A 27931-nucleotide genomic window follows, 5' to 3' on the forward strand; every position below is an offset into this window, starting at 1 on the left:
CATAGCCAAAGACCTTGAGTGAATTTTCTTTGGATTGTTCAGCTAACTTTCTCTCACAATTTCTTTTGTGAGAGGATGATTCCTTCTTGCTTGTGCTTTGTAGCATGATCTTGCTGATCACCTTTCTTTTTACATATCCTTCACAATTTTTTCTTTATCTGCAACTCTATTTTAATGATGCTATTCATCCAACTCCTATCTAGTTTATCCTCCTGACTCTTTGTATACAGTCTAATACAGCATTCTTCAAACACTCCTTGACTATTTTCCGTGCACTCTTAACATCTTTCTGCTCCATATTCTTATGCCATGTTAATGCTCAAAGATGGCCCCTCAGTTTGTCATTATCCTGAGTCCTGACTTTATGATTGTTCTCTCCGACTGGAAGCAATATCACTTCCATCGTTACTACAAAGTTCTTTAATGCTATTGTCATATCCACCATTCTTGAACTCTGAGTCCCTTCCTTTACATGCTGCCTGAAGTTAATAGATAGCTACAGAAATGGCTAAATAAATAGTTACAAAGATAAATTCAATTACCTTCCTTTGCAGTTAATGTTTCTCCTTCCAATCTATTTTCCCATACCTGAAGTTCCCCAAAATAACTATTGGTCCTGCAGTTATTGTGCTAATTTGTCTATCATGCCATTCCTTGGCATGATAGACAAATTAGCATTCTTATCTTCCTATCTTCCTATAGATCTACTATTTTCGAGATCAATTCTTCTGCTGTTCTTAGCAAAATCCTTCTCTCTATCCTATTCTCTCTGTCCTCTCTGAAAATACCTTATCATTAATAAACACATTAAACAAAAATGGCCAGAGTACAGACCCCTATGATATACACCACTGTTCACACTCCCTTCTCTAAGATTCAACGCTTTTATACACTGCTTTCTGCCAAAATATTTGGCAAACTCCAGAAGTGTCATGATCTATCCATTTTCCTTATCCAACTCTGCTGTAAATTTATTATAAAATATGAGCAAATTGCTAAAGTAAGGCTTACCTTTAATAGAACCATGCTGTCCTCTATAGAGGATTAAGGTGCTACCACTCACCTCTGGATTCAACTCTTAGCCAATCTTTTCAATATCTTGATGATACATGAGATACTAATTGCTGAGAATGTCAATTCCTCTCTGAAACTGCATCCATGCCAAACAGCAACAACAACAGCACTCATATGATATATTCAAAAATAATGTTAGTGAAGTAGCTCCTGCTAAACCACAGTCAATCTCCCACCTCCTCCCAATCCCACTTTCTTTACATGTTAGATGCATCACATAAAAAATGAATAAATAAAAATAAATATATATGATTCATAAATTTTAAAGATATATATAAAACAGATAAAAACGAGGATATTAGGAAAGAACTTGGCATTGTCAGCATCCAGGAATGCGTTAGCAGAGCTAATCTCAGGTGGTATGGTCACTTAAACAGAATGGGCGAGGAAAGATTAGCAAAACAAATCTTCTCTGCCAGGTTGGCAGGAAAATGACCCAGAGGAAGACCAAGATATAGGTGGATTGATATGGTACAAAGTGCCTTAGAAGATAGAAATATAAGATCTGATAATGTTGGAGTCTTGACAAGTAACAGACTGATTTGGAGGAAAATTGTAGATAGGAAGTTAGTAATTATGTAAATTTTTCATGTAGTACTATCATATCCTGTACACCCCTTGAGGGTGATGATGATGATGAAAAAAACAGATAAATAAAATGATAAAGGAGACTTTTCAGCATTTTATTCTCAAGTTAATCTTCTAAACATCAGCTATATCGATAAATTGAGGTAATGTAATTTTCCTGTTCACAGTGGTGATGTGATATATAAATAGGACTGTGATGCATATTGGATGAATATAAATATTCATCCAATATCCTGTGATGCATATTGGATGAATATAAATATTCATCCAATATCCTGTGATGCATATATAATCCTGTGATGCATATTGGATGAATATAAATATTCATCCAATATGCATCACAGTCCTATTTATATATCACATCACCACTGTGAACAGGAAAATTACATTACCTCAATTTATCGATATAGCTGATGTTTAAAAGATTAACTTGAGAATAAAATGCTGAAAAGTCTCAATACTTCAACAGAGCATTCCATTTCTTCTACAGAAAGTATGCTTTTTTTTTCTACTAATCACAAACATGAGAGGTAGAAGAACCTACAGCACATGTGTTGAGAACAAGTAATGGTTGAGGGGGGGGGGGGGAGAAGAAGACGACGACGACATTTACTAAAATTTTCCTGAAGTTTTACATTGAAGTTGTTGGGAAAGACTTCATGAAGAAGGCTGTTTCAGAGGTAGATGGAATAAATGAGAAAGGAGAGAAGCAGGTTAAGTGTGTTTAGGTTGTACTTAAAAAGCAATGTGTTACATCTTGTTTTGACACCCAGCAAAAAGTTCAGAGATAAAACATAAAATGAAAATATAAAACAAAAACATAGTCCAAGAATGGCTGAATTTTAAATTTGTATGGTGTTAGTTACTGAATGGGTGAAAAAGCACTTTGAGTATAAAAGAATGCCTGATTTTTTAGAGGAAGTTATTCATATGATGTGTTTAAGAGAAGCTGAGGGTAAATGACAACCAGAGAGAGAGAGAGAGAGAGATCTAATCTTATCTGCTGATTAATGTATTACTAGAAGGATAGGTGTATTGAGACCTCTTTTGTGAGAGAAAAAGCAAGATTACATTTTGGTGGCATTGAAGGTGGAGGTTATCCTTGCCACATTGATGGATGGTATGGTGATCGAAGTTTATGGTATTGGATGCAGATGAGCTTGTAGTCTGGGATGTCTGAGCACTAGGTTTGTCAACTGAGTAGAATGAATGAAGTGTACTATTATCTGCAAAACTGTGGTGATATGACAGGGGGGGCTGGAAACCCAATTACAGAGAGTAGCAAGTAGAATGAAGTATGAAAAATTTACTGAACAGGCCTTGATGCTAGACATGATTAGAAGCTCTAGAAATGTTGAAAGTAACAGCATGTTTTTCTGGATCTTTTGATGACATAACATATCTTCATTGGTGAAGTAGACAAAGAGGTTTACATTGGCAAAATCTATACTGCTTGATTAACGGGCAGGCTTCTAGATATTGGAGAGGTTTGCTGATGACTTTTTCCAGTATTTTGGAGAGGATTAAGATGATGATAATTAGTCAGTATTTTGACAACAAACTTTTATCTCCATTTTTGGAATAGGTTGGATGTATCTTTGCTTCCATATATTGGATTAAGAGCCAGAGGAGGATAAAAGATTGTACAGGTTGATATAGAAAACACACTCATCAGCTCTGTAGCACATCATTTGAGTGCAACTGGAGAGATGTTATTGACAACAAAGTTCTTTTAGTATCTAACTTGCTTAATAATCTTAGGATGTCTTTTTTGCAAAAAAAAAACCACAGCAGGCATATTATTATTATTATTAACATCTGACCTCCGTGGAGTCAGAGACTCATCATCGGAATAACACACACACCATCACATAAAATAATTCATCTAGCTGCCTTAAACTGATTCAATGTGTCTGCATTCACAACTCACTCAGACAGTGCATTCCACTCACCAGCCACTATCTAAGAAATGAACCTCCTCCTCACTCCTCTGCTCATGCCCTCCTTATACAGTTTCCAGGGATAGCCTCTTGATCTACTTCTCTCCCATTTTATTATTATTATTATTAAGGGTATCTCCATGGAGTCAGTAGACTCATCGCGGGAGACCCAAACTAGCAAAACAATATCTGTCATATCTCTTCTTGAATTCATTTACAGACGAAGAGCTCACAGTAGACTCATCGCGGGAGATCCAAACTAGCAAAACAATATCTGTCATATCTCTTCTTGAATTCATTTACAGACGAAGAGCTCACAACTAAGTCAGGCAATGAATTCCACTCATTCACCACCCTCCAGGCAAAAAACCTTGTTCTGACACCTTTGTTAACCACACTCTTCTTTAATTTCCAGAGATGACCTCTTGTTCTTCCATCACTTTCACACAGCTGAAACATTTCCCCTGCATCAATCCTATAAAAACCTTTTAGTAATTTGAATGTTTCTATCATATCCCCTCTTCTTCGCCTATCAACCAATCTCTGCAATCCACAAGCTCTCAATCTATCAATGTAGGGAGCATTTTTTATATCACTCACCAACTTGGTCACTCTTCTCTGAACCCTCTCCACAGCCTCCTCATCTCCAAGGAATCCAGGTGACCAGACCTGAGCACAGTAATCCAAATGTGGAAGTATCAATGCTTTATAAAGGGGAATAATAACCTCTTTATCTCTGGATGTCAGTGTGTTCCTCAACAACCAAGTAATCCTATGTGCAATCTTGGACACCTTAGCAATGTGTCCTCTGAACTTCATCTCCCTATCTACCAATACCCCTAAGTCCCTAGCCTCATCAATCTCTTGGAGTACCTTTCCATCGATGTAGTACACAGCTGGTAATCTTTTAATCCCAAAATGCATGACTTTACACTTTTCCACATTGAACTGACATCCATTTTCCTTTGCCCATTTTACCAGCTTATTTAAATCCTCCTGCAAACTTTCAACATCAGCTTGATTTTTTATTGCACTACACAACTTTGCATCATCAGCAAACAACTGAATATCTCCCTTTAAGCCGTTTCCTATATCATTTATATACAAATTAAACAACATTGGCCCAAGCACAGAGCCCTGAGGCACACCACTGGTCACCTGCCTCATTCTGGACTCGGCTCCTCCATACACCACCTTATGGTATCTCTCCCTGAGCCATTCTCCTATCCATATCACCAATTTAATATCCATTCCCATCTGCTCCAATTTGCGTAACAGTGTTCTATGGGGTATCCTGTCAAAAGCCTTAGCAAAATCCAGAAGTACCACTGTGTAGCCAGTTCCTTTGTCCAACTCAGATGTTATTCTATTATGAATAGTTAATAGATTGCTAAGGCAGGATCTACCTTTAACAAAACCATGTTGGCCTCTATAGAGTATCATATCCTGATCCACCCATTCTTGAATTTTGTCTTTAATCAACTTTTCCAATACTTTTACCATTATCCTGAGATGGTGATTGGTCTGTAATTCAATACCGCTGTTTTAGAGCCACCCTTATGCAAAGGAACCACTTTGCCTAACTTCCACTCCCTAGGGACCATACCAGAGTTCAAACTTAAATTAAATATCCAGGTAAGAGGGGTTGACAATTCATTTGCACATTCACGCAACACCCGAGCTGATATTCCATCTAAGCCTACCGCAGCATTTGCATTTAAGTTTTGCAACATATTTAATACCTCTGATTCTTTAGCTTCAATTCTCACATTAGGTATTGCTATAGGTATAGAGATATCCTCACTTGGGTGATAGACTTTTGAAAAGTGATCACTCAGTAACTCGACTATTACATCTGATTTTGTCACCTCAATACCATCAGCACCCACTAAGGTTATCCTTCCGAAGTCATTCTTCCTCTTACTTGCCACATAGCGGAAGATCTCTTTGGGATTACCCTTGATCTCTTTGGCTAAGGTCTTCTCATAATCTGATTTAGCTTTTCTTACTATGCTGGTAACCTTCCTAGCTTGAGCCTTGTACTGCTCATGGTTGTCCTGATCACCTTTCTCCTTGTAAATTCTCCATAACATTTTCTTTTTTTGCAGTTCAAGCTTGATACTACTGCTCATCCATCTAATGCCTGCCTTGTTTGACCTCCTGACCATGGGGACACAATCTGATATTGCTTTCCTCAGATACCCACTGATTTTATCCCAAGCACTGCTAACATCTTTCCCTTGCAATATGTTCTGCCATGGGATGGCTGCAAGCTCACTCTGAAGCTTGTTATAATTGCCTAACCTGTAGTTCCGTACATACCCCTTCTTAATAGAAAAATCCACAGATTTTGCAACCTCCCAAGTCAATACCACATGATCACTTTCACCAACTGGAGGTAACGAGGACACCTTACTTATGCATATAACCTCTGAACCAATAACCAGGTCCAACACTCTCACACCACGTGTCCCTTCAGTTACGTGCTGTTTCAAGTAATTATCTCGTAGAAGATGTATGAACTCCATTTCCTTTTTGCTACGTGATATTTCCTCCTTCCAATTGATATCACCATAATTAAAATCCCCCATAATAATCACTAAGCCTTCACTCATTGCACTAAGTTGCTGATGCATGAATTCAATATATCCCCCCGTACTCCCTGGCTTATAGCAGCATCCAACTGTATATTTGGTTGCGTTGGTCACTATTTCGCACCAGACTGCCTCAAATGAACTCTCATTCACATGTCTATCATCATGATATACTACTTTCTTTGGCTGCAACACATCAGCTATCATCAACAGTACTCCTCCTCCTGTTCTATCTTCTCTATCCTCCCTGAAAATACTGTACCCATCACATTCAATTCCAGTGACCACATCTTCTGCTGACAACCAAGTTTCACTAATGCCTACAACTTTTGGTGAGATTTCACTGACTAATGCCAAAAATTCTTCTCTCTTATTTCGAATGCTTCTAGCATTGGTATATAAAAATTGCAGATTCCCTCTAGATCTTGTACCGGCTTTAGAACTGATATATAAGTCACTAACTACCGTAGTCCTATGCCAATTTTTATCCCCTCTCTTCTGCAATTTATTCTGCCTATAAGGATCAATAAATACACAATCAGTGCTAAAGTTTCTCTCTCTTACACTCAACCTTTTCAATATTAGTTTCCCTGCCCAATAACTTCAACCTGTTCAGAAAACAATAACTTCTTCAATCGCTTATGTCCTTCCATGTTAAGATGCAGTCCATCTCTAGCATATAACTGCCTTTTTCCTTCAAACACACTCCAAACATCAACAAACTCCAGACCTCTTTTTCTGCACATTCTTGCAATCATATCATTTATTATCATTGCTCGTCTACTTAACTCGTAATTGTCAAAACGAGGCAGCACACACACTATTCTCCCATTGACACTTTTCCTCTTCACAATATCTAATAATGTTCTTAAATCTTTGCCTACCCGATTTATACTACCTCTCAGGTCATTCGTACCCACCATAACTATCATCTTGTCTGCTTCATGCCCTCTCTTTATTGCTAAAGCCACTCTTTCTATTGTCCCATCAGCCAAGCACTCCTCATGCATACCACTCTCCATACCCTTAATCATAGAATCACCATATATTTTACCACTCTTAACTTCATTCAAGTCCACACTCATGGACTCATTCTCTACACTATTCAGCATGACTCTCCCAGCTTCATTACTCAACTCTCTATTACTTACCCCCCCACTCTCACTACATCTCATTTCTTCTAGGCCACTTGTGGTTTTATTATGTTGACTCCCAATCACTCCCATACTATTTATTACTGAATCATTCACCAAAGACTCACCCATATGTAATCTTGTTCTAGTTACTTCAGCTAAAGTAATCTCTATAGTCCTAATTTCTCTGTTTAACACATTAAACTCAGCTTTAACTTCCAGTATCTCCTTACCGATCACTTCCACTTCCTCATGAAGAAGATGAAGGTCATTTTTCATTTTCATAAACTCCCGCCGAAGTTCTTCCGCTACGGTCCCGATGTCAGCTTCCATTCCTAAACGCTCCAGCCTATCCTGACACTTCTCACATACGTCGACATTTTCGTTCTTCTCATTATGCCAGACCGACCACAGATCCTTCACATTTTTCGGTGCATACATGTAGCAGTTTCCGCAACGCATCCATTGCGAAAAATCTAACGCTGAGCCAGCCTTTCGTGTAGTAGTAGAAGTCCTGCACGCCGCTGACGTACGTTTCTTGTTGGACGCCATCTTTACATGTTGATATAGTGAAACAAACGGCAGTGAAAACACAATATATACAACACAGTTCTAAACAATAATACCACTGAAGGACACTTGTTTCTAACCGATGCACAATTGCAGCACAATTTGTGACAAAAAGCCACACTATATTTAACTTTAAAAACACGTTTTCTAGACTAGCTAAACTCGACCGCCACATTTACCAAGGACACTAGCGCCACCAAGCCACCATTTTATGAAAATACTCTTCCATGTTAACCTGATAACAATCCCCTGACTAAGTTATATATATCTCAATCATATCCCCCCCCCCACCTCCTCCCATTCACAAGGCTTTGCAATTTACATTCTCTCAATCTGTCCACAAACTCCACATTACAAAGACATCTGACCGCCTTTGTGAATCTTCTCTGGACCCTTTCTACCATATCGTCATCACAGATGACCAAATCGGTGCACAATAATCTATATGAAGCCTTATCAAAGCCTTATACAATGCTATCATGCAATAATGATATAATGCAATTATAATGCTCTTATTTCTTTATGTCAGGGTTTTCCTCTTTATTTCCATTATCTGATGTGAAGACTGCATGACTTGTGCAATGTGGCCCCTGAATTTCATCTCCTTGTCCACTCAGATCTCTCATCTCCTCTACTTCCTTTAAAGTTTCCCCACCAAGTGTATCCTTTGCATCCCATCATTGCCTACCAAATTTCAAAACATTACACTTTGCAACATTGAACAGATAGTTCCACTTATCTGCCCATTCATACAATCTAATCAAGTCCTTCTAAGGCCATAACTTCTGCATTGCTTTCTTTAATATCATGTGAAAACATCTCCATATCACCATTTAAACCCATCTCAATATCATTAATATACAAATTAATGTAATGGGTTTACGGTGATTCTACTGGACCTTGCCAAGGCCTTTGACAGGATTCCACATGGAATTCTAATCAGTAAATTGCAGCATATGGGAATGGACATAGGGTTGGTGAGATGGATAGGAGGGTGGTTGACGGAGAGATATCAGAGAGTGGTTTACTCGGGAGTAGAGTCCACAAGACGGCCTGTGACTAGTGGTGTGCCACAAGGATCTGTTCTTGGACCATTGCTGTTTAATTTGTTCATAAATGATATAGGAAATGATCTGAGAGGAACAGTTCATTTGTTTGCGGATGATGCGAAGTTGGGTAGGGCAATAGTGAATGCAGATGACGTCAAAATTTTGCAGGATGATTTGGATAGATTGGAGGTCTGGGCTAAGGAGAATGGATGTCAGTTTAATGTGGCAAAATGTAAGGTTATGCATTTTGGGGTGAAAAGATTGGTGGCAGTTTACTGCATTGGTGGAACCGTGCTCCAGGAAATTGATGAGGCACGAGATTTAGGAGTGTTGGTAGATAAGGAATTGAAATTTAGGGGACACATTGCAAAAGTGACCAAAACAGCTCATCAAATCACTTGGTTGCTGAAGAATACGTTGACAAGCAGAGACAAGCAGGTTATTGTTCCTCTGTATCGAGCCTTGATAAGACCCCATCTAGACTACTGTGCTCAGATTTGGTCACCTAGGTTTCTTCTTGATGGGGAGGAGGTGGAGAGGATCCAGAGGCGAGTGACCAAGATGATAGCAGGTCTGTGGAATGAACCGTATGAGAACAGGTTGAGGATTTGTGGGTTGCAAAAATTGGTTGATAGGCGGAGAAGGGGAGATATGATTGAGACATTCAAATTACTGAAGGGTTTCTATAAAATTAATTCAGAAGATATTTTTGAGAACAGGGCTGGTTGTGGGAGGACTAGGGGACATCCATGGAAACTGGGCAAAAGTGTGGTTAGTAAAGGTGTTAGAGCTGGGTTCTTTACTTTTAGAGTAGTGAATGAGTGGAATGCGCTCCCTGAGTCTGTGGTGGATGCTGTGACAGTGAATGAGTTTAAGGCGAGGTATGATAGATACTGTATGAATGTCAAATAGTTGTGATGAATATGATTTGGGGCCTCCCTCGATGAGTCTAATGACTCCCTGGAGTTGCCCGTAATAATAGTAATAATAATAGTAATAAATTCAACAATCTTTTGATTCCTATCTGCCAGCCAGTTACCATTCCAACTCAGAAGTCTGTTATCCAATCCCATTCCATTTCAATTTATTTAACAGCTTGTCTGAAAGCTTTTGCAAAATCTAAGTATACTACTGTATATGCACCTCCCTTGTCCAAGACATTTGTCACCTTCTTATAGTGCGTAAGTAAAACATGATCTCCCTTTAAAAAATCCATGCTGAAAGCCACAGAGAATACTGCTATTATCAACCCATTTCTGTAGCCTACTTCTCACCAATCTCTCTAACACCTTCAGTACAACTCCAGATAGAAGGTGTCCCATAAGTCTTGAAATATTTCAATAATTCATAAAAATCAGAAAAATTGGTATATTGGAATGTGGCTTACATGATAGTGAATCACAAGGAGGGGGGAGGGGTTGGCAGGGAGAAAAAATTTAGTTCAAATTTTCACTGGTAGAGGATGAAAGCAGAGATGACAGAATAGCATTGAAGAATTATACTTGAAGAATGCAACAAGCAGTTGCATTCTTCAAGTGTAATTGCTCGCAGAAAGCTCCACGCTTGTGTAAATTTTCATTTACAAGCATGAAGCATATCTGGATGGATGCAAGCGATTTTGCAGCAAATGGCATCTTTGCTGCAAAGTTGCTAAATCTACAAAGGAAGGTGTGCTGTTCAGGTACACTTAGGACTTTGTCAAGTCCAGGGACCGAGCAGGCCATGTGGAGTTGCAATTATGACTGATGACTTTTTCTTCACCAAATGTGCTGATGAGAAACTACTTCACAGGAGATGCAATATAAGGTGGTGCCCTGTCCTGCATGAACGAAACTGTGTGAAGCACATTTTTTCCCTGCAAGCATGGTGTCATAGTGTCACTATCAATGTCTGACATTTCATTTTTGATTCAGAGTTAGATGAAAGGAAAGAGCAGAGACATGTAGTGAGATCAGATGCTCTTGGACATGATACCTATACAGAAAATCAGTGCCGTAACGAGGGCATGGCGAAAGAGGCTCCCGCCACAGGCACAACTAGGTTTGGGGCGCAAAACGTATAACATTTTTGTCATTTTTGGATTTGGGGGGGCACAAGTTAGACACTTGCCACAGGCACTTCATACCCTCATTACGTCACTGCAGAAAATGACCAGTCTCCTTGCTATATTGTAGTCTTAACAGTGCTGTTCACACACTATTACTATTAGTATTTGGAATCCCACAAAGAAACGAAGAAATAATGAAAGAATTGAACCAAGAACCAGTAATAGAAAAAATTAAAAAATATAAACATAAATGAATGGAACATGTCCAAAGAATGAAACCGAAAGATTACCAAAACAAGCCTTAAATTACAAGCCGTTACGAAAAAGAAAACCAGGATGTCCTCTTAAACAATTCAACGATGACTTCTATGGCCGGAACAGGCCATGCTAGACCTAAATCCTTGATACGCATAATGATGATGATGATTTGGAATCCCACCCACTCCAGATTATTGGGATCATTGAGATGTGGTTGACAGAAGAGGATAATAACGGGAATACAAGTCGCTGGGTACAGCATTTTTCTGCAGGATAGGAAGGGAAAGTGTGGTGGTGGATTACTACTTATGATAAGTGACGACCTATGTCCTCTAAGAGTGGAGACTTTGGAAGGCAGTGGCACTAATGATTTTGAAAGCATATGGTGTGAGGTAGAGGTGGGCAAGACAGGATATTTAGTGGGGTGTTGCTACAGACTCAGGACCACAGAGGGTGGGGACCAGGAAATGTTTAGACAGTTGAGTTTGGCAAGTGCAAGAAGAATGATTGTTATGGGAGATTTTAACTACAGTAGTATAAACTGGAGAGAGGAAGATGCATGTAGCAATAAGGGAATGGAATCTCAAGAATAGAATTCTTGAGGGACAAATGTCTTGGGCAACATGTAGTAGAGGGAACAAGAGGTTTGGATTTGGTCATAGCATCAGAAGAGCTGATAATAACTGAGATAACATCTCTCCTCCCAGTTGGAGAGAGTGACCATGTGGTTTTAACTTGGAAGATGAATAGACATACAGGAATATCAAAGAAAAGGGAACATATGTGGAATTATAAGATGGGTGATTATAATAGTCTTAGATATCAACTTGGGGCAGTTCCATGGAGGGAGGAATCGGAAGGCTGGGATATCATTAATGCTTGGGAAATTGTGAAGGAATATTTATTAGCAGAAACGTTAAGCTGTATTCCACGAGTGAAGAAGAGGACAAATTTAGTGTAATGTGGATGACAAACAATATAAAATGGGAACTGCAGGTAAAGAAGAGATTATGTAAGAGATAGATAGAGAGAAGTGGAGAGTAGATGCATGAAGAATATAAGGCTTGGGCCAGGAGAGTGACTAGTATGGGAAGGAAGGCAAAACTGGAATATGGAAAGTGATTGGTCCTGAGATCCAAAGAAAATCCTAAGGAATTTTTTTGCTATATGGCCAGTAGGAGGAGAAATGACATTGTTGGATAAAAATGGGAACAGAGTGATTAATGCAAAGGACATAGTGGAGTTGCTCAATGAACATTTCATGAGGTATTTCATCCTGGAAAAGTAGGTTTTAATACTAGAGAAGTGGGGAACGTTCGAGGTGTAGAAGTGCAAGAGGAGGGTGTGTTTCAAATACTGAGTACTCCGGATATAAATAAAGCAATGATATTGGATGGGATTTTGTGAGAATGTGCTAAAGATCTCACAGCTCTGTTGACCTGGCTTTTCAGTGAAAGTCTGTTGAAAGTTTATTTTTCACTTGGTCAGACTATAATAAATTTAGTTTAATCCTTTATCCAAGTGTGTGCAAACAAAGTTTGCGCCTGAAAGTATCTTCAGGACTGGGGTAAAGTGGTACAACACCACGCAACTCCTTGCAAAGGTGGAGCAAGCTACCAACACTCCTGCCTCAGCATCTCCCATAATGCAAAACACATCTCCTTGCAGATATGTATAATGTTATGCATTAAGGGAAGGGCCACTACCCAGACTAGTTTCAACCTTTATTGAAGTCTCTTCAGTGGGATCCAGGCCCAAGTGGAGATACCAGGCAGAAGCATTAGCAAGGTCATCTCCTCCTATAGGAGCTTCCAAACGGTGTGCCACCTTTTTATTAAAAAGGTGGCACACTGTTTTTGTCTGCACACACTTGGAGAAAGATGTTGAAAGTTTATTTTTCACTTAGTCAGACTATAATAAATTTAGTTTAATCCTTTATCCAAGTGTGTGTAAACAAAGTTTGTGCCTGAAAGTATCTTCAGGACTGGGGTAAAGTGGTACAACACCAGGCAACTCCTTACAAAGCCGTTTGGTAGCTCCTATAGGAGGAGATGACCTTGCTAATGCTTCTGCCTGGTATCTCCACTTGGGCCTGGCTCCCACTGAAGAGACCTCAATAAAGGTCAAAACTAGTCTGGGTAGTGGCCCTTCCCTTAATGCATAACATTATACATATCCACAAGGAGATGTGTTTTGCATTATGGGAGATACTGAGACAGGGGTGTTGGTATCTTGCTCCACCTTTGCAAGGAGTTGCCCGGTGTTGTACCACTTTACCCCAGTCCTGAAGATACTTTCAGGTGCAAACTTTGTTTGCACGCACTTAGATAAAGGATTAAATTAAATTTATTATAGTTAAAGTCTGGTCATGGGAAATGTGCCCAAAGAGTGAATAGAGGGTGAGATAGTGCTATTGCATAAGGGTGGTAGCAGACTGGAAGTGTCAAAACTATAAACCAGTTTGTATTTCATGAGTAGTTAAGATTTGGGGGGGGGTAGTAGTGAGGGGTCATTTACATTGTTGGTAGATGAAGGTAATGTAATGAGTATAATTGTTAAGAGGTACTCTTGTTTTAGTAATACGATTCCTTTTGTAATCAAGTGACAAGAGAGGTTGATGAGGGAAAAGCATATTCTCATTTTTTCTTTTTTTTAATTTTAAAAAGGCATTTGACAGGGCACCACATAATAATAAGCTGCTATTTAAGTTGCAGCACATGAGTTTAGATGTCAGGTTAGTGAACTGGATTCAGGATTGGCTATCTCATTGGTATCAGAGTTGTGTACAAGGAAGCAGCATCAAGAAGGCAGAAGGTTATAAGTGGGGTCCCACAGGGCTCAGTATTGGGACCTTTATTGTTTAACCTTTATATTGATGACATTATCAATGGATTGCAGGGAGATATTCACTTGTTTGCAGAAAAAAAATTTGAAGGCCGGAAGGCTAATAGTGCAGATGTGGTAGCCCTGCAAGAGGATTTGAATAAACTGGACAGATGGGCAAATGAATGAGGGGTGGCAGTTTAATTCAGGTAAATTAAAGTCTTGAAGTTTGGAATACATCGATGGGATGCATGCTCTGTTTTAGGAACTGAACTGAACTGAACTGAAAGAAGTGGGGGAGGCAAGGGATCTGAGGATGATGTTTGATAGAAACCTGAAATTCAGAGAACATATTGCAGAGATAGTAAAGGTAACTCAGAAGATTGCTGATCGCTGAACAGCAGAAAGTTGTGATTCCCTCGTATAAAGCTCTGTCCAGACCACACTTGAACTATTTCTCAAATTTGGTCCCCAGGATTTGGAGGGGATAAATTAACCGTGGAAAGGATGCAGAGGCAGATAACAAAGATGATATCAGGAACTTAGAATGTTAATGATATAATTGAGGGGTAGTTACAGGGTTGACACTGGGGAGTTCTTTCATTTGGTAGAACAGGTGAAGGAGTGAGGAAAGGGACCATCCATGAAAGTTACAAAAGGTAAGCATGATCAATGAGTTTAAGAAGTGGTATGATAGACTGGAGGACGTCTTTAGAAGCCTTGATTGGGAAACAAATGGAATAAACATAAATGGAGAAAGGCTGCATCATCTGAAATTTGCAGATGATATTGCCTTGATAGCAGATAATCTTGAAGATCTGAAAGAAAGGCTAAATCAGCTAAATGAAGCCTCCAGAGAAATTGGATTAAAAATAAATAGAGTAAAAACAAAAAATAATGATGAATAAATACATAAACCATAGAACTATCAAAGTTGAAAACCATGAAATAGAACAAGTTACTTCATATGTATATTTGGGCCAATTGTTATCCTTTGAGGAGTGCCAAAGAAAAGGGATTGAACGAAGAATTTACCTTGGATGGATGGCTTATGGGAAAATGAGAGACATATTCAGAAGTGACATCATCCCTATGAGTCTAAAAAAAGAAAGCTTTCAGCCAGTGCATACTTCCTGTCCTAACATATGGAGGAGAAACATGGACTTTAACAGAAGCACTAAACAAAAAGCTGAGAACAACACAACATCGCATGGAAAGAAGTATGCCAAAAATAACATTAAGAGATAGGAAGACAAATACCTGGATAAGATATCAAACAGGTGTCATGGATATTGTAAAATACCTTAAACAGGCTAAGTGGAGATAGGCTGACCATATTGCCAGATGCAGTAATGGGAGATGGACTAGAAAAACAACAGAGTGGAGAACAATAGATGGAGCAAGACAAAGAGGAAGACCGAGAAGAAGGTGGAGAGATGAACTGAAACAAATTGCAAGGGTGAGATGGATGGGAGAAGCAGAAAACCGAGTAATCTGGAAAATCATGGGGGAGACCTTCATCCAGCAGTGGACAGAACCAGAAGGTTGAAGAAGAAGAAGATGATAGACTTTGTATTTTCTAGGGTGGGCCTCCCCTGATGAGTCTTGTGACTCCATGGAGGCATGAATCATAATAATAATAATTATAATTATACTGCAAACCCATATTAAAAGAATATTACATTCTATGTGAAGTTTAAAGCTTTTTCTGGAAAATAAAACTCAGGCAAAAAAAAGTAAGGAAAAAACAGCTCCAAGATGTTTTAAATCAGCAGTATTAAGATTTCAACGTTGGTTTTTTTAGAGGATCTGAGGAAATGAAATGTAAAGTATTAAGTAAACAGGTGGAAATGTGGTGAGTGATACAAGTGAGACATTTAAATTCATAAACGGATTTTACAGAATTAATACAGAAGAGATTATGCATATGAGAAACCATATGAAGATTTTGAAAGAAAATGGTAAAGAAGGAAGCTGGTCGTAGATCATGGAGAGTAGAAAGCATTATGGGAGTGTGTTGTAAATGGGTTTCTGTATGGTACGATATGGTATATTACAGAATGAGTTTAGATCTCCTTTAATAAGTTGAATCCATAGAGGTTATTATTAATCTAATAATATTTCAAATAAAAATTCTTTCTCTTTATTTCTCTGCATAAACTGTTGCTTTTTGAAATAGCCTCTTTTGTATGTATTTCGTATAAATTACAATCCATGAATATGCAGATTAATTGTTAACAAGTGTTTTCTTTTTTTCAAAGCGTTCACTTAATCATGGTACTAGTATACTATTGGTTAAGTGATATTTCATGTTTAGGACCACCTTATCAAAAAGATATTCCATATTCAGATTTATAATAATATATTTACCGATACTGCTTGTTGATAAGTGAGTCAGTCGAAGACCTCTGTATGTGATGTCCTACAGATGGCCAGCATGGACAGTCCTCAGATCTCCATAAGCCAGCAGCATCACAGTAACTAGAATTTCTTCTTGGAGAAGATTTTATACTAATTTCATGAGATATCCTAACTGATTCAGTTGAGTTGTGTTCAGCCGATAAACTACAAGGTACATTTTGACTCGAAGGTAATGTTGCTTGGTCATCATATGATCCTACCAAGAATAAGATTTTCAAATCAGAAATATTTCAAATTTCACTAGACAGACCATGACTATAATTAACAATAATCATTCCTGCATAATTTTCAAATACATCTAGAGTTATAATAAATTTAGATAGTAGCATATAAATAAAAATGGAAAGAGTTGTTCTTTTTCTTAGTAAACAGATAAAGGAATAGGAGATAAATTGGATAAAGATAATAGGAATAGGATGTAAACGATCTTGTATTTCCAGAAGGACAGAGGAAATACGACTGCAATAGGAGTTTTGCTAATGACAACAGAAAAAGTGCAACCACAAAAGTAGAAATTCAAGAAGAGTTAGAGCTGTAGTATATTTTAAGCTATATGGTGCAAGATAAAAGCCAATACAATGAAATATGCAGCTGATTGCTACTACAGGCCAGAGGGAGCAAAAGAAGATATCAATTGCCATCTCCAAATTACCTTAATGAGAGCATTCTTTCTTTTAAGGTTACATGGTGATCAGCATTCATATTTATAGATTTAGGGACACAAAAGTGTCCCTAAATGTCCTTGAACCGCTAGCGTCGCCGTAGCACGTGGCGGTGAATTTGAGCTGTGCAGAAGAAAGTGATTTTTAATCAGTCAATAGTGCATTTTTTTCCCCGTTTTCAACGTTTTTCAGTGCTAAATTGTTTCTCTGAATACGAGTGTACTTCAGTGGTTGTTTTTTGGAAGTTAGTTGCTGTCGCGATATAATATATTTTCGTTACCGTCGGAATCGAATGCATAACGGTGGAAGACAAAATGAAGCTAAGTTTTCATTACTGTATTTAGTTATATTTCATTTTATTTAATTATATTTAGTGTACTTAAATGTATTGTTTTGCTTGTAATTGTTTGTACTTTTTTTCTTATTTATTTAACGGAATTTATTAATTGAATAATTAACGATTATGCTACTCGGCAGTAAGGAATGATGGCGGATTCAGTTGCAGTCGCAAGTGCTGTATCACCAAGTCCTCCACCATTTAAGAACTCTATTATAAGCAATATCATAAGGGACTTTGTGGTATGCAGTACTTGCGACATGCATGCATCTCGGGAATTGGATATGTGGCTTATGAAAGAGAGCGGAGAGCGTATGTGTGCAAAATGCAGGCAGTGGGAGGAAATAAGTGCATTAAAAATATCAATATCCGACCTTGTTGCTCCAGGAACGGGGAATGAATGTAGGAAGACAAGTAGTGTGATAGGACAGAATGAAAAATATATATATATACAGGGTGTTCGGGATAAATTTGACAGTTTCGTAAGGAAAAAGAAAATCTTCTTTGTATCTATTAAATTTAATGAATTGACAAAAAAACATTACAGGCAGAGTTAATTACAATACTATCAACAAGATTTACTCAAAATAACCACCATTAGCATCGATCACAGCTTCAATTCTGCTTCGGAACCTCGAACAAGCTGATGCTACAGTCTCCCTGGGAAGGGCCGCAAAAACTGTTTTAATTTTATCCATTAACTGGGCTTTTGTATTACTGGAAGTGCGATTGGTGTCTTTTTCAACTGCGCCCCATACAAAATAATCCATGGGGTTAAGGTCTGGGGAGTTTGGAGGCCAAACATTTGGACTGGTGAAGTCGTAGAAATTTTCAGACAACCATTTTTGACTTTTCCCAGAGGTGTGGCAAGGGGCCGAATCCTGCTGCCATACATACGGCCTACCATTGGCTACCCTTGTTATCCAGGGCTTGACTACAGTTAGCAACTCCACGAACAAAGCCCGAATTCCAATGCCAGGGTTCTTCAACACCTGTTCCTGCAGATTTGCGAGGAATTCTGCTGTACGAACGCAATCAGATCGTCTGCTAGAGATCTTTCTTCTTGCTACATCCTCGTAGTCACCATTGCAAGTCTCTAGTTCATGCCTGATTGTTTTTACTGTATTCAGGGAGCATTGGGCAGCAGTCGTAATATCCTTATTTTGATGGCGGGCACGAATCATCATGATACAAGTTATTCTCTTCCATGATTCAGGTGGGTTCCAGCTATCCATCCTTTCTGACATCTTGTATATGAATGAAGAAGGGTCCAAACTTTTAAATGAAGAGAAGTGTGTGTTAATACATGTAACTTACGGAAAAATATAATTAATTATAAATATGTCAAATTTATCCCGAACACCCTCTATATGAATAAGAAAATAATAGTTGATAGTGTGGAAGGCGTGAGTGACTGTGAAAGTTTAGGAGATGGTTTTGTTTGGGAGAGTGAATTTAGATTAAGAGCGACTGACCTGCAGAGGGAGATAGATGAGCTGAAAGAGGAGGTTGAATGTCTTGTGAATGAGAGCAGAAGTATGAAAGAAAAGATTAGGAGAATGGAAGAGATAAATGCAAGGTGAATCAGAGTAGGGGAGAGAGAGAATTTTGGGAATGTTAGAAGAAGAGAGAAAGGAAACAGTAGAAGAAAGGGAATAAGTGAGTGGTATGGGGGTGTTAGAAGAGGAGACACGAAATGAGAGAGGGATATGGAAGTGGAGAAAATGGAAACAGTAGGTGAGAGGGAATGAGAGAGATGTATGGAAATGCTAGAAGAGCAGAGAATGGAAACAGTAGGAGAGAGAGGTATGGAATGCTAGAAGAGAGAATAGCAGTAGAGGACAGGGAATGAGAGAGACCAATGGGAATGAAAGAAGAGGAGAGAATGCAAACAGTAGGAGGGAGGGAATGAAGTGTTTGCCAGGAGGAACAATAGAAAGGGTGGCTATGGCAATTAAGAGAAGTGAAAGGGTGGATTAGATGATTGTGATGGTAGGAACGAATGAGTTGAGTGGTAATGTAAGTCGGGCAGCGAGAGATATGAGATTTTTGCTTGAGACTGTACGGAAGAAGACAGAGAGAGGAAAAATAGTGTGCGTGTTGCCTAGGTATGATAATGATGAGCTGAGCAGAAGAGCAGTGATATTGAATGGCATAATAGCAAGAATATGTGACAAGAGAGGACTGGTATATGTGGATGCTTGGAGTGCGTTTGAGGAAAGAGAGGAATTGTATGCGAGAGACCGTTTACATTTGAATGAGGAAGGACGTAAGCATCTGGAGAGGTTGCTGTTCTGAATGAGTCAGTGTGTCCCAGGGAGGATGATAGCATGGGTGGCCTCTTGTGGGAATGGATATTTGGGAGAAGGGAGACTACATCAGGTAACACTGAGCCCAGTGGAGTCTAGAGGAGATAATGCTGGGTATAGAAACAATGTCATTTATATGCTTTATACTAAAGCCAGGAGTATCCGGAATAAGGGAGAGGAATTGGTGGTGCAGATAGCATCAGCCTGGCCAAACATTATTGGGATCACTGAGACGTGGTTGACAGAGGAGGATATAATAACAGGAATAGAAGTCACGGGGAACAGCATTTTTCGGCAGGATAGGAGGGGAAAGCATGGTGGTGGGGTACAGCTTATGATAAGTGATGACCTATATCCTCTAAGAGTGGAGGCTTTGGAAGGAAGTGAGACAAATGATTTTGAGAGCATGTGGTGTGAGGTAGAGGTAGGCAAGACAGGATATTTAGTCGGGTGTTGCTACAGACCCAGGAGCACAGAGGATGGGGACCAGCAGTTGTTTAGACAGTTAAGTTTGGCAAGTGCAAGAAGAATGATTGTTATGGGAGATTTTAACTACAGTAGTATAAATTGGAGAGAGAAAGATGCATGTAGCAATAGGGGAATGGAATTTCTAGAATTTTTGAGGGACAAATGTCTTAGGCAACGTCTAACAGAGGGAACAAGAAGTTCAAGAGTTTCGGATTTGGTTATAGCATCAGAAGAGTTGATAATAACTGAGATGACATCTCTCCCACCAGTTGGAGAGAGTGACCATATGGTTTTGACTTGGAAAATGAAAGACATGCAGGAGTATCAAAGAGATGGGAACTTATGTGGAATTATAAAGCAGGTGATTATAATAGTCTTAGAAGTCAACTAGGAGAAGTTTCATGGAGGGAGGAATTGGAAGGCCGTGATATCATTAGTACATGGGAAATTGTGAAAGAATATTTGTTAGCAGCAATGGTAAGTTGCATACCATGAGTGAAGAAGAGGACACAATTTGGAGTAAAGTGGATGACAAACAATATTAAACAGGAACTGTATGCGAAAAAGAGGCTATGGAAGAGATATAAGGAGACAGGTGAAGAGAGGATGCATGAAGAATATAAGACACAGGCCAGAAGAGTGACTAGTGTGGTAAGGAAGGCAAAACTGGAATATGAGAGGAGATTGGCCCTAAGATCCAAAGAAAATCTTAGGGAATTTTTTAGCTATGTGGCCAGTAGGATGAGAAATGACTGTGGAAGAATGATATTGTGGGATAAAAATGGGAATAGAGTGACTGATGCAGAGGACATAGTGGAATTGTTCAATGAACACTTTATTGGAATATTTCATTCTGGAGGAGTCAGTTTTAATACTAGAGGGGACAGGTTTGAGGTTTAGAGGTACAGGAGGAGAGTGTGTTTCAGATACTGAGTACTCTGGATGTCAGTAAAGCTTCGGGACTGGATGGTATTTCACCACGAGTTTTGAGAGAATGTGCTAGGGAACTGACAGTGCCTTTAACCTGGCTTTTCAATGAAAGTCTGGATGTGGGAAAGGTGCCCAGGGAATGGAAGGAAGGTAAGATTGTGCCATTGCATAAGGGTGATAACAGACTGGAGGTGTCTAATTATAGGCCAGTTTATGTGTCATCAGTAATTGTTAAGATCTTGGAGAAAGTACTGAGGGACTGTATACAGCATTGGGCAGATGAGGGTAATGTTATCTGTGAAGTCAACATGGATTTGTGAAATTGCACTCTTGTTTTAGCAATATGCTAGCCTTTTATAATAAAGTTACATGAACATTAGATGAGGAAAAGGCATATACTGCAATTTTCTCAGACTTAGCTAAAGCATTTGACAGGGTGCCACATGATAAGCTGATATTTAAGTTGCAGCACTTGGGTCTGGATTTCCGATTGGTCAACTGGATTCAGGATTGGCTGTCTGATAGGTATCAGAGAGTTGTGTATGGTGGAACAGTTTCAAAGAGGCAGAGGGTTACGAGTGGGGTCCCACAGGGCTCAGCACTAGGACCTATATTGTTTAACCTTTATATCAATGACATTGCCAGTGGATTGTAAGGGGATATTCAGTTGTTTGCAGATGATGCAAAGCTGGGAAGGGTTATTAGTAATAGTGCAGATGTGTGAGCCCTGCAAGAGGATTTGAATAAGCTAGATAGATGGGCAAACGAATGTGGATATCAGTTTAATGCAGCAAAATGTAAGGTCTTGAGGTTTGGGACACATCGATGGGACGTTGCATAATCGCCTGGAGGAAGTAGAGGAGACAAGAGATCTGGGATTGATGATTGATAGAAAACTAAAATTTAAGGGACATATTGCAAAGGTGGTGAAGGTAACACAGAGGATTGCTGCAATTATGAATAGGACACTGACCTGTACAGATAAAAGGGTTATCATTCCGTTGTATAAGTCTCTGATCATACCACACTTAGACTATTGTTCTCAGATTTGGTCCCCAGGATTTGAAGGGGATAAATTAACCGTGGAAAGGGTAAAAAGACGGATGACAAAGATGGTTTTAGGACTGTACAATTTTGGTTATGAGGATCGGCCGAGGGAATGTGGACTGCAAAGTTTGGCGGATAGAAGAAGGAGAGGTGATATGATTGAGACTTTTAAACTGTTGAGAGGTGGTTACAGAGTTGACACTGGGGTGTTCTTTCGCTTGGTTGAACAGCGGGAAGGAGTGATGACAAGAGGCCATCCCTGGAAGTTACGAAAGGAAACAAGCAAGAACGGTGACTAGCATAGTGAAGAAGGCAAAATCCGCATGTGAAATAAAATTAGTGAACTGTATTCATTTGTTTCATTTATCTTATAAATTAATGAAAAAAGTGAATGAGAAAGTAGTGAGGTTAACAGTGCAATGTAACAAAGCATAAGGTTTTAAAATATGGGAAACAAAGATGGGTTGCAAAAATATACAACTGGTGGGGATATCTTGGAGTAAATAAGAAATTGGGTTGACAGTGGATACCCAAAATGTAGGTGACACCTAAAACTGTGAAGATAGCACAATTTGCTTCTGGCAATAATGCAGAGAATAATGATGTGTAAGGAGATTATAGTTCTATTGTATAAGACCACATATGAATTACAGTGCACAGTTTAGTGCCCTGGTTTTCAAAAGGATAAAGAGTTATTGGAAATGGTCCAGAGACAATTTACTAAAGTGGTTTCTGGTTTCTGGAATGTTGAATATAAAGAAAAGTTGAGAAAATGCAATATGCAGAGACTAGCAGACAGGAGGAAGTGGGAGAGGAGGTTATTACCAAATTAGAATGAGGGGGAGATGAAGGGAGAACAAGAGGTCAGCCCTAGAATCTGTATAAGGAGTGTGTGAGCAGGGGGCTGAGAAGTAGTCCAGTATTAAGCTTAACTTCTGGTTTAAACTCATTATTAGGTTCCATGGAATGAACACAGCGGAACAATAAAATACAAGTTTATTGGATCCTATATTTTGTATGTCACAGAGACATTACAGAATTACCATCTCAAAATTGTAAAAGCACACAGAAAATATTCAAAACAATAAATGGAAAAAAAAATTAGACTAAAAGCCTGAAGTCCTATGAGAGGGCATCCATCCTCTATGGATGCTACTGGCTAGCCTAAGCTTTTAGGCAGGAGGCCTAAGGTTTCCCACTACCCTATGTATAAAGATTAGGCTGCTTTAACAAATCTTCAGCTAATTCTAAGAAAAAGTCTCTCAAGTTTATATTTCTTGCAGTGAAGCACAGTAGTTTTTTTATTTTATTTTATTTTTTTCATTTGATTCTGTGCAAGGTCTCCAAAGCACGGTCAGCTAGACGAGACTGACTATAGTTATGGCAGCAGATGTATTTCTTGTGTGTCCGAGGTGAATGTTGGCAGATCTCCCAATTTGACCATAATAATGTAATTTGTTCTTTGTTTTTGCAAACTATGTTATTATGGTCAACCTGGGAGATCTGTCGACATCTACTTAGAAGACACAAGAAATAGATCTGGTCATCTAGCTAACCATGCTTTGGAGACCTTGCACAGAATCAAATAATAATTTAAAAAAAAAAAAACTGTTATGCATCACTGCAACAAATATAAACTTAAAAGAATTTTCTTAGGATCAGCTGCAGATTTCTTAAACTAGCTTAACCTTAATTTTTAGGCCTCCCACCCAACAGTTAAGGCCATCCAGTCCTATGAGCCACCCTCATAGAACTTAGGTTTTTAGTCTAAATGTTTTCCCCCCGCTTATTGTTTTTGTGTGTGCTTTTATAATTTTGAGATTGTATCCGTGACAATGTCTCTGTGACAAAGGTGAAATATAGGATTCAATAAACTTGTATCTTATTTTTCTTCTATGCTGCATTCATTCCATTAAAACCTAACAATGGGACTGAGAAGCAGGTTTTCTGCATAGAGAGTGGTGAGTGGAATGCATTGTGTGTGTGTGTGTGTGTGTGTGTGTGTGTGTGTGTGTGTGTGTGTGTGTGTGTGTGTGTGTGTGTGTGTGTGTGTGTGTGTGTGTGTTGTGAAGAAACATTGGGACCATTTAAGGCATTATGTTTGATGGGCTGTGTATGTCAGAGGTTGCTCCCACAATGAGTACTCACTCAGCATATTTTCTTGCTTCAATAAATTTTTCTTCTTTTTTAATTTCAGAAATGCCAAGTATATCCCACTTTATTTTTCCTGCCATACACATCTCTTCCTATTTCTTTTCCTTTCCAAGTTATCACATTATAAATATAAATACTCAATTGCTTATCATGGTCATCCTTGGATAAACATTATTAAGAATCGAGGATCTCCCAATGAGATCCTTGATGAGTTGATTGATTGATGAGTTAATTCCATTATTAGTCAGAGAAGTAGATATCACATTTGAAGTAATATAACATGCCCATTTTGAACGAGTGGGAGGGGATTCCCCTTAAAAAATGGAGTTGACAAAAATTAAAGAATTTGGTCAATCATCTAAGGAATTTTTGGATTCAGCCTGCAAAGCAAGGCTGAATCGTGGGAGAGTAGGCAGCTTCCTGCTGCATGAGATAAATGTATGGTAAAAGAGAAAAGATTTACCCATTGGCTTCAAATACTCTAGAAAGAGCAAGAAGGAAAGAAAGAATTCAGCACTAAAGCATATTCTTAATCTTGAATGGTAAGCCATTTCAAGCAGAGTAATGTGAACAAACATAAAAATAGAAAATTGGATAATGAGAATGATTTGTGTCTATGGTCACTAGAGGTTTGACTAAGGAAGAAGCGAAGAAATTAGAGAAAGCAGCTGTGCTTTTTGGAGTAGGAGTAAGAGTAACACAGTGGAGTAGGAAGTAAACACCAGCGTAAAATCGTGTATAGAAGGAATTTTATGCAAAAATACCTTTATACCAATTTTACTGTTAAACAAAATTCCATTCAAAATACACTTGTAATTAATTAACAAAATTTGTTATGTTTAATAATATGGAAATAATATATTTGTGAATTATTAAGTGATGTCACCACCCAAAGTTTTTGTAAAAGAACAAAGAAGGTCAAAGATGAATTAATTTGTGTCTAAAGAAACTTCCAGACAAGGATTTTCCAGACAGATTATCGTATTAACTTATAACCTAGGGCAACTGCAATCACGAAGGTCAACTATGTACGGGGGGTTTCCCGCCTGAATGCAACGACCGAAAAAGGTGGCAGGCGCAGAACCACATAATACCCAGGAGATTAATACGTAGCAGAACCCAAGGTCAGCAGAGCCAGATATAACAGGGGTTGCTACGAGGAGAGAGGCTTTTTAGTGGTTCTTTGGTCAGCAAGAAGTCACGAGGTCACATGGAGTTCCGACGAGAGTTATGGGATCAAGAAGGCGAGGAGGTCAGCGAGGGTTGAGCAGTTACCCGGATACGATGTACATTACGGTGACGGAGTTTTGCTAATCATCGTAGAAGATGATACGCAATCGCCAACGAGATCTGCGTTCCAGCCATTAAGTCCCAGAAGTGCGAAACTACTAATTTAAGTTATTCCTAGAAGAAAGTAAATACCAGAGTTCCATGCCACCAAGTTTCTGACACTCACAAATAGTAAGAGGAGATTTCAAAAATCCCAGAGAAGGTACCAGTGTTTGTTGCTTAAAGTCGGAAGGTAATAAAAGGAAGTGAGTCCAAGGATCAATCAGAGAGGACCAGACAACTGTTTTAAAGTAAGATCATTCTATTGTTTTAGCTATAGACAGAATTGTGATGGTGACTTGCAGAAAGTTTGTTTGTTATGATACTTGAGGACTTTAGACTTTATGCTAACCTTTGAATGTCTTGTTAAATTATATGTGAGAGAAAGCATAGCTAATTTTAAGGTTAAATATCGTTTGTTTAATATTGTTGATATTAGCTAAGCCTGCAGTTGTTTAAGTGAGATTGCTTTAAGTGTGACAAGGTATTAACAAAGGAAATATTATAGACACGTGGTCTTACAAGAATTGTCTTCATGAAAGTAGTAATTGTAATTTGTATTGAGAATTGTCATCGAAGCATAGAACCTGATTTACTCGAATCCTTAGTATTAACCTTTTGTACATTTCTTTGATAAAGAATGAATTGTTTTTTGTTTAAATAATATGCCTGATTCCTGTTACCAATGCACTGCTTATTAATTTCGAATCTGTGTCCTTGAATTTGACACGACTGCAGAATAGAAGTTTTTATGTTGCTGGATTTGGTCATAAGTGAGAAAGGAAAGTTCTGTGATTTAACTGAGTGTTTTTCTTAGGAGGGATATTCATCTCCTATCCACAAATTTCCGTGGCACAGCTAGAAATCAAATAAATTTTCCAAAATTCAAATTAGAAAAACACCAGTTGTTCAAAGAGATTGACTCCAGCCAGATGCATTTTCTGAAGGTTTTGCACATGAGAACAATAATATTTATGGCCTTGAGACAAGAGAGAATTAAGTTGAGTGAGAGGATTAAAATTTTAGAGATCAAATCAAGCAACGGATTATATACTCAGAATACGACTGTTAAGATTAAAGTTAAGGAGTTATAAGTTAAAGTTAAGAAGGGTTTGAAAAGGATAATATAATATATCTTAGTTTTTACAAAGGTGCAAATGACAAAATTGTAATAAGATTTAATAATATAGACAAAAATTTACAGAATTTTACACCAAATATGTTTGGAAAATTTGGAGAAATGAGCAAAGTTAATAATAATGGTAAGTATCTGACACAATTCTATTCAGGATAGGATGTTGCTAATACCATGTTCCAGCAAAGATGAGTACAAATTTACATAGAAGACACATGACATAAGAAAAGTCTAACTTTGGTAACAGAGATATCTTAATGCTAGGTCCAGAAGATTTCAAATAAGAAGTCACCAGTATTTAGTTTTGAGGAGTACTAATAATAAAAATTATTATTAGTATTCCGATTCTCACTGTGATCATGACTCATAATGGGTCTTACTCTTATCTTAGGCAATGCATTATGAAAAAAATCTAATTTCTTATCCTCTTCCATACTACTACTTTTTGCGACTTCCAAGAAATGGCCCTTATTCTTATTCCTTCCCTACTTTTTGCCATATGAAACACCTGTGTCAATCCAGTAAATATGTTTCAGATGCTTAAATGTCTCAATCATACCCCCCCCCCACCTCCTTCTTCATCTTCTGTCTACCAAACTCATTGCATGAATTTGGTCTGTCCTCATCCAAAATAACGAATAGAATTTACAACATTCAAAGGAATATTTTCTTTAAGAAACTTTGGAAAACCATCAAGTTGGTAGAGTGATGAACTTGGCATGATAAACTTGATAAAGTTTTTTCTCCCAGAAACTTGGGTTTTTCATCCTACATACAGAAAATTCTGCCTTCAGAACAACACACGCAATTTACAGACAAAAAATACTGTTGTTGGTGATGATGGGCCATATGTGGCATTGATGATATTAGTGTCATAGTTGGGGAATTAAGTAGTAGTGGAGAGGATGAGATGTATTTAGCGAAGTAGAATAGTGTGTCCTCCCACGATGAGTCCTTGGACTCCCTGGAGGTGTCACGTAATAATAATAATAATAATTTCTTTGTCTCAAGATTGTACTTCATCCAGAATGCTATCATTTATTTTATTTATTTGTGATTGTGT

At 38.4% G+C, this 27931-nt stretch overlaps 1 protein-coding gene across 4 annotated transcripts in view; it reads right to left on the reverse strand.

Moving 5' to 3' along the window:
• LOC150103677 (ras GTPase-activating protein raskol-like) overlaps positions 1 to 27931 on the reverse strand; it is a 770313-nt gene that overhangs the window by 45398 nt on the left and 696984 nt on the right. For all 4 annotated transcript variants that reach the window (XM_090396487.1, XM_090396486.1, XM_090396489.1 and 1 more), the window contains one exon: positions 16447 to 16693. In XM_090396487.1, coding sequence (XP_090252613.1) covers positions 16447 to 16693 — 247 coding nt within the window. The remainder of the gene's footprint in view (positions 1 to 16446; positions 16694 to 27931) is intronic.

Source organism: Typopeltis vanoorti, chromosome 8 (assembly GCF_054136105.1).
Source record: "Typopeltis vanoorti isolate ZY-2024b chromosome 8, IOZ_Tvanoo_1.0, whole genome shotgun sequence".
In the NCBI taxonomy this organism is placed as follows: Eukaryota; Metazoa; Arthropoda; class Arachnida; order Uropygi; family Thelyphonidae; genus Typopeltis; species Typopeltis vanoorti.